This window comes from Sinocyclocheilus grahami, unplaced genomic scaffold, assembly GCF_001515645.1.
Source record: "Sinocyclocheilus grahami isolate Dianchi unplaced genomic scaffold, SAMN03320097.WGS_v1.1 scaffold87.1, whole genome shotgun sequence".
Taxonomy (NCBI): Eukaryota; Metazoa; Chordata; class Actinopteri; order Cypriniformes; family Cyprinidae; genus Sinocyclocheilus; species Sinocyclocheilus grahami.
Genome location: NW_015505266.1, coordinates 1736589 through 1750208, shown reverse-complemented (window position 1 = coordinate 1750208; position 13620 = coordinate 1736589). Strand labels below are relative to the sequence as shown.

The 13620-nt window shown below is 30.3% G+C and overlaps 1 protein-coding gene across 9 annotated transcripts in view; it reads right to left on the bottom strand.

Moving 5' to 3' along the window:
• Window positions 1–13620, bottom strand: part of r3hdm1 (R3H domain containing 1) — a 55136-nt gene that overhangs the window by 8164 nt on the left and 33352 nt on the right. For 6 of the 9 annotated variants that reach the window (XM_016274530.1, XM_016274529.1, XM_016274536.1 and 3 more), the window contains 11 exons: window positions 12423–12563; window positions 12236–12344; window positions 11740–11835; window positions 10632–10660; window positions 10462–10515; window positions 10135–10352; window positions 6692–6943; window positions 6360–6526; window positions 5118–5198; window positions 1776–2018; window positions 1566–1683 (listed from right to left, as the gene is read on the bottom strand). In XM_016274530.1, coding sequence (XP_016130016.1) covers window positions 1566–1683; window positions 1776–2018; window positions 5118–5198; window positions 6360–6526; window positions 6692–6943; window positions 10135–10352; window positions 10462–10515; window positions 10632–10660; window positions 11740–11835; window positions 12236–12344; window positions 12423–12563 — 1508 coding nt within the window. The remainder of the gene's footprint in view (window positions 1–1565; window positions 1684–1775; window positions 2019–5117; window positions 5199–6359; window positions 6527–6691; window positions 6944–10134; window positions 10353–10461; window positions 10516–10631; window positions 10661–11739; window positions 11836–12235; window positions 12345–12422; window positions 12564–13620) is intronic. The other 3 variants (XM_016274531.1, XM_016274534.1, XM_016274535.1) reach the window with 3 other exon arrangements.

The window sequence follows — 13620 nt, the reverse complement described above, 5'->3', positions numbered from 1 at the left end:
CACACACTAGTGCCTGTAAAATGGGGACTTTCAATGTCACTTTGGACCAGGTCTGATTTTTTTTCCTCTTCACACACACTCGCACACAGCAACTCTGCATCCTCTCTATTTCTTACATTTTTTCCCCTTTCAGTTCGTACAGCTTAAAAACAAGGCACCTGAATGTATATATAATAAAAACTCACCCGTCAAACTAAAAGCCTGATTTCATTTTTAGCCACAGTTTTGCATCTACAGTAGGAAATATGAGTGATGTTGCCCACGCAGCACTTACTGATATGCATGGCTGCCGTGGAGTTGCTATGTGGTTGCTAAGGCACGCTGATGCTCTCATTAGCATGTTTCTATCGTAATGAAAACTAGTTTAATGATAATCAGCTCAATTATAAGTTCATTTCTGGAAACATTTATAAATAATGTTGTAGAGTGATGCTAGAGTGTAGAAAACTTGTAGAAACAGATTAAATTGGCATTCAATCATTTTTCCAACATTTAACATTTCATTTTTGTACTACTGCATTGCTTCTCTCCATCTTACATACTTCATTTTATAATACAGCCTTTGATATTAGTATGACAATAAATATGAATTTATTTACTGTTTTATCATGAATATAGCCTTTGGTGAAATAGCAACGAATATTTATTTATTTATTGTTTGTTATAATTATAGCCATTGCTAATATGGCAGTAAATATTTATTTATTATATTTATTGTTTGTTGGTTTGTCATGAGTATGGCCTTTGGTGAAATAGCAATGAATATTTATTGTTTGTTTATTTTTGAATATAGCCATTGCTGATATGGCAATGAATATGTATTTATTTAATTTATTGCGTGCTTGTTTGTTATGAATATAGCCCTTACTAATATGGCAGTAAATATTTATTTATTCATTTAATTTATTGTTTCTTTGTTAGTTTGTCACGAATACAGCCTTTGGTGAAATAACAAGGAACATTTATTTATTTGTTTACTTACTGTTTGTCATGAATATTATATAATAATATTATTAATATTTATTTGTTCAGCATTTATTTATTTCTATAGTTGTTAATCATGAATATAGCCTTTGGTAATCTGGCAATTCATATTTACTGCTATTTACTGCTTGTCACGAACACGGCCTTTGGTAACAAAGGAATGAATACGTATTTGTTTGTTTATTTATTGATATAATTACTGTTAGTTATGAATATAGCCTTTGGTGATATGACCATGAATATTTATCTGTTTGTTTTGTTTGTTAATTGTTTGTTTATCATGAATATAGCCTTCTGGCAATGAATAATTGCTTGATTTGTTTGTTTGTTTTTCTCTGGCTCAACCTGACTGATTTGAACTGTGCTTTATGAATACTTTCACAATGTCCGGTAATTAAAGTCTGCCAGCAGAACAGTGGAGGTCAGAGGTGAGAGTTGAGGAGTGAGGGCTGGGAAAAGAGACCGGTTCACTGTGAGAATGACTACGAATCTCATACAGTGACACGGCCCCGTCTCCCAGCGCTCCAATCACAAACCCTGCAGGAAGTGCCCACTCAGACAGGAAGTGTGCGTGTTTGTACCTGTCTGCTGCGGTGGCAGTGTCTGACTCTGGGGGGCGCTGTAGTGTACCGGCGTCATGGCTCTGTAGTGTTGGCTGGAGTGCGAATACTGTCCCGGAGTGCAGTAACACGCCGACACCTGCAGAAACACACACACACACACACGTTATCCTGAACCCTCGCATCTGCGGTCACATGACACGGGTAACGTACACATGCGTGTGTCTGTACCTGCTGCATGGGCTGCTGGATGTATGCGTGCGGCTGCAGGAGCGCTGGATTGATGGCTGGGGGATGGGGGTAGGCATGGCCGCTCATGGGCTGTCCCGCCGATGGAAGCATGTAGCCGGTGGGTGGAGGGTTCTGGAGCACCAGGGATTGTGGGTAGAGGCCCGTGTGGGGGTCCGGAGCGTCACCTGAATGCTGCCGGACGAGATTCATCTGACTGAACTGGGCACTTAAACCATCCTGTTGCTGTTTAAACACACAAATACACAAGACAACAGCTCAGGTTAGTTTAAGAATGAAGCCAAGCGTCAAGCTAACTACTAACTAAAGATTAAAAAAATCTTTATTTTTGTGAATAAAAATTTATTTTGTGAAATTTTTTATTATTTTTAACAATTCAAAAATAAATGAAATAAAAAAAATAAAATAAAAATACTTTGTGGTAAATATGGTTTTGCAACATTTTTTTTTTTTTACAAATCTGCAAAAAATACGTGTATATTTAATTTTATTATAAATATCTATAAAAAATATTTGATAGGAAAAACTACTAAATATTTTATAATCTACATTATTTTACATGTGATTTTAATACATTAATTTACTAAATAAATATAATATAAATATAATATAAATATAAACTAGTGCTGTCCAAAATAAAAGTTTTTGTTTACATATGTGTGTGTTCTGTGTATATTTATTATGTATATATATATATATATATATAAATACACACACACAGTATATATTTTTTAAATATTTACATGTATATCTTTATATTCATATAATTTATATTATATATAAACATTTAATATACAAAAAAAAATTTCTGAAATATATACATCCATGTGTATTTATATATAAATAATAAATATACACAGTACACACACATTAATCATTTGACACCACTATATATATATATATATATATAAAAATAATAAAAATATTTTATAATTTACACTATTGTAAATGTGATTTTTAATACATTTTAAATGTATTTATAAAAAAAAAAAAAAAAAAAATTCATATATATATATTGAAACTAACTCAGCTATGTAGGAAATCATTGACTTATGTACATTTTTTACTAACTTATTTTTTAACACAAAATTATTTACTCAAGGCCTTTTTTTCCAAATATAAATTAAATAATTAAAAAACTACGGTTAAAGTAGAATTGGGTCATTTTTACAATCAATCAATCTCTCTCATTTGAAGCCCAAGAGTCCATCTTCATTTGATTATGCAACAAAAGGAGATATTTTTGAAGTGGAAGTGGATCACACGCTTTCAACAACTAAAGCAGGGCGTCATATTGAAGAAAAACCAGCACAGATCAAATTCCGGCCCAGCATCCACCAGCACCAGAGACCCTGCCTGGCAGCCACAACCGCCACTCGTCATTTTATTTAAAAAGTAACAACATCTGCTGCCATTAATTATTGATGTGGTCTGAATTTGTTAATGAGGGTGTTATATTTGGTAGAAACGGGTCACACAGTAAGAAATGACCCAATTCAGTCATGAGCCCCTCCACCGGGTATAACCAACTCCCACGGGGCTCGTTTGGAAACTTCCGAGAGATTAATCAATAAAACTGACAGAAATAAACTGCACTTTCTTTGGTTTCCTGCGACACACTGAGATCACAAACTGGACGGCAACAGAATATGGAAAATAATATTTTTTTCCTGACCTGTGCTAGAAGGAGAAGAATAAGGGGCAAGGCAAAAGAAAAAATAAAGACTGGGAAAATGAGAATAGAAAAAAAGGACGAAAACAAAAACTAAATATTAAAGAGGCCATATGGTACACTTTTGTAATAATATTTATTTGTATCATATACTGAATGTAACCTAAAAATATCTAGTAAAAAAATGTAAAACCAAATTAATAAATTGTTTTTAAAATGGCTAATATACATATAAATACGTATTGTATATTGAATTTATCTGAAAGAACAAAAATATCTAACAAAATAAATAAATAAAACAAATATAATAATAAATATTATAAATGAAATATGATTTTTTTTTGTTTAATAGTTGTGAATATTCTAGTATGTACATATTGTATATTAAACTTTTTTACCGAAAGAACAAAAAAATCTAACTAAATAAATAAATAAATAAAACAAATATAATAATAAATATTATAAATGAAATATGAATAAAACTTTTTTTATTTTTAAGTTTAATAGTTGTGAATATTCTAGTATGTACATATTGTATATTAAACTTTTTTACAGAAAGAACAAAAAAATCTAACTAAATAAATAAATAAATAAAACAAATATAATAATAAATAATATTATAAATGAAATATGAATAAAACTTTTTTTATTTTTAAGTTTAATAGTTGTGAATATTCTAGTATGTACATATTGTATATTAAACTTTTTTCACCGAAAGAACAAGAAAATATAAAAAATAAAATAAGAATAAAATGATAAATAAAATATAAATACATTAGAACAAGAAAAATTGAATCATAATGAATAAAATGATCAATAAAAAGTCAAATGTCAACTTTAAGAACAGTGAATATTATGGTACGTATGTATCTTACATTGAACTTTTAATTCAAAAGTACATTCTAAACAACTAAATAAATCAATAAATGTTTAAGAGTTGTAAATATGATGGTATGTATGCATCACAATATTGGAGTTATTTGAAAAGACAAAGAAAAAAACGTGTAACGATGAATGAAATTATTATTGTCAAACTTATGTTATTATAATCAAATTGTTATTAAAATTATGTTATAAGCGTGGGAAAGGTGCTGAATAAATTAAACATTTTCCGAGTTGTGAATATTATGGTATGTATGTATGTATCGTAGACTGAACTTATTTCAAAAGGACAAGAAAAAGTCTTTCCATGGTATGGCCTCTTTAATGAATCGAGGGAGGAAGAGAGAAGAGACGTTTACAGAAGGAGCGGCGTTATGATGGAGAGATAGTGAAGGAAAATAAATGTTTAAGAGTTGTAAATATGATGGTATGTATGCATCACAATATTGGAGTTATTTGAAAAGACAAAGAAAAAAACGTGTAACGATGAATGAAATTATTATCGTCAAACTTATGTTATTATAATCAAATTGTTATTAAAATTATGTTATAAGCGTGGGAAAGGTGCTGAATAAATTAAACATTTTCCGAGTTGTGAATATTATGGTATGTATGTATGTATGTATCGTAGACTGAACTTATTTCAAAAGGACAAGAAAAAGTCTTTCCATGGTATGGCCTCTTTAATGAATCGAGGGAGGAAGAGAGAAGAGACGTTTACAGAAGGAGCGGCGTTATGATGGAGAGATAGTGAAGGAGGAGAGAAGTACCACAGTGTACTGTTGAGTGAAAGCACCAGGCAGAAGAGGAGGACAAGAGACCGCAGCAAACTGCACAGGCTGAGCAGACGACTGCAGAGGACAGAGAAGAGAAACACAATGAGAACCCGGCAGAGAAACGCATATTAACCACTGAAGACAACTAACGATTTCACTAGCGCCATACAGAAAAATGTAGGGGGAAAAACTCAACTAAACTTACAAATATTTGTGTGTTATGACAGATAATCGATATGACGACCAACACTTTAAATGTATACCGTATAAACAGCAAAGGATAAATGAGGATAATCAATCACATTTTTTTGTGTTATTGTATTTTTAAGCTGTTGAAACGGAGAGATACTGACAGCCATCAGGTATACTGTTATAGCCAATAACCAATATGATAACTAATATTTTAAATATTGCTTTGACTGTAGCTATTCAAAGATGATTAAATTCTAAAAATGAAATATCATGAATCATAAAAGAAAAGGTTAACTAAATTGTAAATTAATGTAAAAAAAAAATATATATATTGTTTGTAAAAATCGGACAAATTAAATTGAATTAAAAATAAGAAAAACTAAACTAAATAAAAGAAACTAATTCTTTGAAAAAAAAATTATAAAAAATTAGGTAAATTGAATAAAATTATGATAAAAATATATAGATATAAATATAGATACAGATAGAAAATAAAATACTTTAAATATAAACATGTTAAAAATAAGATAAATTCATCTAAAAAAAATAAAAACTTAACAAAATTAAATAAAACAATTATTTAATATAAAAATGAAAAAAAAAAGATAAACACATTACAAATAATAAGATATATTCAGCTAAATTAAAAAATGATAACTAATAAATATAATTTAAATTAAAAATACAAAAGTAACTAAACTAAATACATAACATATTAAAAATAAGACAAATTCAACTAAAACATTTGATTCATTTTAATTATTTGATTTTTATTTAATATAAAATACTTGAAAACACATTAAACACAAGACGACACATTAATTAAAATGTATTAAAATTGAATTACACTAAAAATGAAACTGAAGGATTCAAATGTAAAAATATTAAAGAAATAAAAAGAGAGCAAGTTAAAACATTGTGTAAAAATTAATAAAAAAAAAAAAAAAGTAAACTAAAATAAGGAAAATAATTATTTAAATATAAAACCTCCCAAATAATAAGAAAAGCGACATATTTTTTAAAAAATCATTCGTTTTTCCTGACCTGTGCTAGAAGGTGATTGGCTGGCTGAGGTTGAGGGGGAGGAGGCAGAGGCAGAGGCGGAGGAGGGGGCGGGTGTAGAATCAGGGGCTGCTGGCCCCGCCCCTGCTGTGATGTCATAGTGGGGTTGTAGATCACTGGACTGCCATCGGGGTTAACAAAAGGCTGACCTGTACAAGACAAAACCCAAACAAACAGTCAGAAAACCAAATCAGCATTGAACTCGATTTCATTTGCGCAACAATGAATTAGTACGAAAAGTTAGTTTCGCGAATAAAAACTGACGCAGCGTAACCTCCATCCTTCGAGGTAAGAGTCGGTCAGATGATACCAACCTGTCTGTGGATTGAGCAGTACGCTGCCTGGCGGGATGGCGCTGTTGTCCAGAGGAACGATGTAGAAGCTAGCGTTAGTATTAATGTTAGCGTTAGTAGTCGTGCTCTGAGACGCCGGGGCCAGAAGAGGGGCCGCGGGGGCCACGGTGAAGCCCCGACCGGGCTGGGGCAGAACGGGCTCGGGGAGCGGCAGCTGAGCCGGCCGAGAGAGCGACCCGGAAGAGGAACCTACGCTACTAGAAGAGTCTGAACCTGAAGGAGGGCGAAGAACGAAAGAGCTTTTACTGGCATATACAAGGTATGGAGGATGAATGAAGAGGGGCTGATGGGCGGGGCCAAAACTAAATGACAGGAAATTATGTCATAAGGAAGGAAAAAGAACCATGCAGGGTGGTTCAGCCCAAAAAAAGACGAATCCGATGATGGTTCTTCTAGATATTCTTTTCAATAATCAGAATTAGTAAATGATCAACTAGTTTTATTATTAATTTGATTAAATCTGTATTACTTTTCAATTAATAAATACTAATACTTTTATTTATTTAAACCTATTGCTTTTTTTTATTAATATTTAGTTTATTTGTTATTTATTAATTTGTAACCTATTATTATTTATTATTATTATATATTTTATGGATTTATTCAGAATATCGCTGAAAACTACTTCAAATCTTATTGATCAGACTGAAAAGTATTTCTAAAAAAATTGTGTAAACCTGAAAAAAAAAATTGTTGAAAAATTAAATTTTACAAAATATTGATATGCCTGTTAACCACATAAAGTACTTTTTATTAGTAATTAAATTAAAAATTATATATAGTAAAAATATATTAAATAATAATAAATTACACATGATTTTTTTGTTAGTAAATAAATAATAATAATAATAATAAATTAACTAAATAAGTTACTAATTAAATTTTATTTAAAAGTAAATAATAAAATAAAATTAATTCACAATTTCTTATCTGATGTTTATATTTTGAACAAAAAAAAAAATCTTGATGAAACCACTGAATAACAACATAACAGAATTATTAAACTAATTATTTATTAATTCGTTTTATTATTAATGTTATTATTAATTAGTAATATTTCATTAATAATTCATATTAATAACTGTTTTATTTACTATTTATTAATTAATATTTTTACAAAGTCTGATTAGACTGAAAGGCATTTCTTTAAAAAAAACTTTTTTTAAATAATCTGATTAAAAATTAAATTGAACAAAATATTGATATGAAATAATCAAAATAAGATAATAACATGAAAAGTTACTAATACTTTTTTTTTATTTTTTTATAATACATACATTATTTCTTATCTGTTTATATCTTAAAGCAACCAAAAAAAAAAAAAAAATCCTGATGAAACTACTGGATATCAACATAACACCATTTGCAATCATTTGGAGGGCTGTTCAAATGTAACAGGGCAGGAGGAACGATCCAGCGGTTGCTGAACCGAAGAGGAGCGTCATTAAATATTAAAAATGATAAATATATATTGGTGTCGACTCCTTGAGCTTCTAAATGCCAGAGCATAAATAACCAATGAAGCCGGAGAGCAGACAGCTCTGAATATCAATGTGTTCTCTTAGATGTTCCTCGATGGACATGAAATGGGTGAAAAGAGGGCAAAGAGATGCTTCCCACCACACACATGCACATTCTCAATGCACGGCTGCTTAAAGCAAGAACAAGAAATGATGGAAATAAAAAAAAAAGGAATTGAAAAGAACAAAATGATGAGCATAGCAAAGCAGGACTGGGATGGTGAAAGTCAAAAACACACTAGGTGGACATCTGGACACAAACTAGAAAAGATCTAAAAAAATGTCTTAATTACTTCTAAAATAGCTGTATTTTTGGATTTAGGGCTCATGTTGGAATTACCCGCAAATTTCTAAACAGACAAAACAGTTTACATCACTGTCGAATTTGGAAGTTGGAAACTTTTTGCTTTATAAACAATGACAGTAATTCCAACATGAACTGCAGTCTGTAAAAATGATATTAGCTTTATTTAAAAACCACAGACATGTAGGGATGCACGATATATCGGGGACTATAACCAGTATGGACGAATATTAAAATGTTTTATTTAAAATTTTAACTTTAAACCATCTGATCAGGCTGAAAATTACTTTAAATAAACGTATAAATGGCAGAATTTAAATGGACTGGATACTGGAGCTCTAGCGCGAACAGTCATTTTTAAATCAACACTATTTACAGAACACTATTTTTAAATCAAGGCAAAACCAATATTTGCTAACTATTTGATTCTGTAACGTAACATTCAAAGCGAAACAATATTCAGCGTAAAAAATATTACTTTAGGGAGTTTATTTTATACTTCAAGATTTAAACTTGATGGTGAATAGGGTTTCAATATGACTGGAAGTTGAAGGGGAGGGGCTTAAACATAAGGCCTTGATGATGTCAGCAGAAATGCAAAGTTGTTTTTTCTTTTTTGGGAAAAAAAGTACTTTAACCATTATGCAATCTCAAAATGGTCAAATATTAAAATATATTTGTGTGACAGGAAGTTGAAGGGGAGGGGCTTAACAATAGGGCCTTGATGATGTCAGCAGAAACGCATGTTCTTTCAGAGTCAAAAACAATTATTATGTCACTGAAAGATTATCAAGACAAACTTTTTTCTTTTGAGTAACTAAAGAGGAATATTATATAGAAGCCCGTTTCCGCCACTGAATAGAAAAATAAAAAAGGAAATCGTGACTTTTTATCTCAATTCTATTGATCACAATTCTTTTTTTCTCAGAATTGTGATACAAACTCGCAATTCTGACTTTTATTCTCAGAATTGTGATACAAACTCGCAATTCTGACTTTTATTCTCAGAATTGCGAGATATAAACTCGTAATAAAGTCTGAATTACAATTGCGAGTTTATATCATGCAATTCTGACTTTATTTCTCAGAATTAAGTTTATTTCTCGCAATTCTTTTCAAAAGAAAAAAAAGTCAGAGTTGCAAGGTATAAACTCGTAATTGTGAGAAAAAAGTCTTTAAAGACTTTAATTCTCACAATTTTGAGTTCATATCTCGCAATTCTGACTTCATTTCTTAGAACCATGACAAATAAAATTCTCAAAATGGCCAAATATTAATGTTTGATAAATTTCAATATGACAGAAAGTCGAATGGGCGGGGCTTAAACATAGGGCCTTGATGATGTCAGCAGAAACAGAAATTCGTTTCAGAGGCAGGAACAATTATTCTATTTTAATGAAAGGTTTTGCAATTACTTTAAGAACGATTAAGGAAGCAAACTGGCTTCATTTCGATTTCATGTTGACGCAGAAAACAGGATCGATTTATAATCTAAAACACATCCATCGCTGGTGCCACTCAAAATCGGTCTATCGTGCATCTCTGCGAAGTCTCCAGGTGAAGGAGGGCGAGTTATTTACTGGTTTTGGACAGTTTCCCGGTGCTCCTGCTGCTGGCTGTACTGTCTCCTCGGATCAGCAGGCTGATGCCGCTGAAGCTGTTGGCTTTGGTCATGGCGGGCTTCAGGTTCCTGTGGGAGCTGTCTGAATCCGTGCTGCTCCAGGGCCGAGGGTCTGAATACTTCAGCTCGTTCTCAGAGCTGCTCTGACGACTGTTTCCCGAGTGCCCGTCTCTCAATCTGAACAAAACAAACAAAACAGAGCTACTGTTTAGTAAAAAGCGCTAAACCACTGTTTCTTAAAATGCTACATAATTAAGCAAATAAACAAAACACACAAAAAAACTACCTGAATATCTGTCGTCTTTGCTGAGTGTTAATGAAAGTCACGTCCTCTTGAACTCTAGAGGGAATTTAAACATTATAATTAGATCAGAAGATCCATAAGACAACAGACAAACAAGAAAACAAAGAAGCTCTCACATATAATTAGCTAGCAATGCTGTCATTTTTTTGTACCTTTTATCAAACGGGAAATGTTCTTGTCCCTGCAGATGAAAATAGACACATTTTAAAAAACAATTAACAAAAAAAGGGAAAATACAATAATATACATAAAAAGCATCTATCCATCTATCTATCTTGAAACATATACATGAAAATTTCTAGCTTAATATTGAAGCAAAATTGCAATTAACTAAAACATTCATCATTTCAATTCAATTAACTATTATACATTATAAAATATTTATTCTAAAAATAAATATTTTAGTTATATATATTAAGTTTATTAAATTATATTTATATACAGGCTACTTGAAAAATATTGTGAATAAATAAATGCTACTTTTGTGAATACAATAATTGTGAATAAAAATGGTACTAATAACATGACATTTTCTAGCTTTATCTAAACGGCAAAAAAAAAAATGTAGTGAACTAAATCAATTATTAATTATGCTCAAAATAACTATTATAAATTATAAACATATAAAAAACAAATGTGTGCTCTATTCTAATAATAAACATTCTAGTTACATTTATTAAATTTACTAATTTATTTATATATTTAACAAAAAATATATATATTTTATAAACTTGACAAAACATATTGTGAATAAAGAAATGCTACTTTTGAAACAGAACCATTTTTTTTAGCTTTATCTAAACTACATAAAAAATTGTAACACACTAAACCATTCATTATTATGCTCTAGTTAACTACTAGTAAACAACAAAGTTGTGGTTTATTCTAATAAATACATTACAGTTATATGTATTACATTCATATTCACATATAATATTCACAAAAAATATTGTGAATAAAATTGCTACTTTTGAAACAGAAGATGAAAATGTCTAGCTTTATTTAAACTATTGCAATGCATAATTACAATTGTAAAAAGTGTAATGAATTAAACAGTTGACTAATTACGCTTAAATTAACTACTATAAACATTTATAACACAAAGTAGTGGTTTCTTTTAATAATGAACATTCTACATTATTTTATTAAAAATATTACATTCATTATTAGTGTTATTTATTACTTATTCTAGTAAAAACAAACACTAATAACAAATGTCATTAGTAAATAACAGGTTTATATTAAGATGTGGAGACGCACGTCTTGGGCGAAGATCCTGTCTCTGGCGCGCTGGTACTCCTCCTCTCGCTCCTCTATCGATTTACTCCGTCTGTCGTCCTTGAGACGCATCCGCAGCTAAAACACACACACACACACACACACAGACACAGACACAGACACAGACACAGACACAGACACAGACACAGACACAGACACAGACACAGACACAGACACACAGACAGACACAGACACAGAACACAAAGACAGAGACCCAGACACAGAGACACAGACACAGACACACACACACAGAGACACAGACACAGACACAGAGACACAGACACAGAGACACAGACACAGACACAGACACAGACACAGACACAGACACAGACACAGACACACACTTGATCTTCCTGACTGCTGTATTGCGCCAATTATTACACATATTACATTTATTTGTTGGTTGTTGGATTATTTCAAGGAGAATTTATAAGTACGACATTTTTTAGCTTAGTGAATGTTAGCATATATTTCTCACCCTGCCGTCATCCTGGTCCAGGCTGGAGTTATCTCTCTTTAAGATGTAGCGCTTTTGGAAATCATCTGTTTTATCATCTTTTATGTGTTCAGAAAACTTCTGATCTGGTCTGTAAGTGAATAAACAGTGTTACATTAAAAAGTGTTGTAGTCTGTGACAACCAAGGTTAGTTGATATCCACACGTACATTCTAGTATTGCTGGTTTTGTTGATAATGACTGATTTCCCGGTCTGATCGACATTATGGTCCAGCCCAAAATACGCCGCCACCCTGTGAAGCAGCATCCTGTGGTATGACGTCATCGGGGGGAACTTCCTTTTCTGACTTCTGTGACAAGAATAAATAAATCAAAATGTAGAGTTACCTACATTAATACGTTCATTTAAATAAGATTATATAATATAAATATATTTATATATTATAAAGTTGCATTATAAACCCAAGGTTTTTTTCAGTGGCTGAAATCTAAAAAGCAGTGTGTAAAGAGAAATTTAATGCGAACATAAAATAACAGTTTTTAAATCATTAAAATGATTTTCATATTTTACATAAAATTCTTATTTATGTTTTTAAAATAACCAGCCTGGCTAATATATCAAGCCAAAACTGATGTGCATGAAACAACATAAAAAACAAACAAACAATAAAATGTATAAATCACAGGCTAATGTGTGTTTAAGAAATCTAAATTATTTACCTACATAAAAACTCATTTAAAGATGATAATATAATAAAAATATTTATTTAAAAAAAAAAAAATAAAATAAAATAAAATAATAATAATAATAATAATAATAATAATAATAATAATAATAATAATTATTATATATATATATATATATATTTATGTACATTAATACCCAATATCTTAAAAGCAGGGTGTAAAGAATGATTTATTGATATATAAATACAATTGTATTATTAATTTGCTCAAATAAAATGAATTCATATTTTACATACAATTCTCTACATTCATTCTGCAAACCATATTTAATGAAAATCTCAATGGACAAATATTGAAATATGTCATTTTTAATAATCAGCCTGGCTGCTGATATATCAATCTAAAACAAAAAATCCAATAATATGTAAAATAATAATGTTATGTATAATATAATGTTATACATGTTATAATGAATGTTGTTATAATGTTATATAATGATATATATATATATAAATATATATGCATGTTATTAGACACACACATCTTATATATGTACATACATGTATATGTACATGCATAAAATTACACATGAACTTAATTACTTTTCAAACATAATATACATTCAAATATAATATATCCAAATAAACGGTTTAATATATATATATATATATATATATATATATATATATATATATATACACATGTATATATATATATACA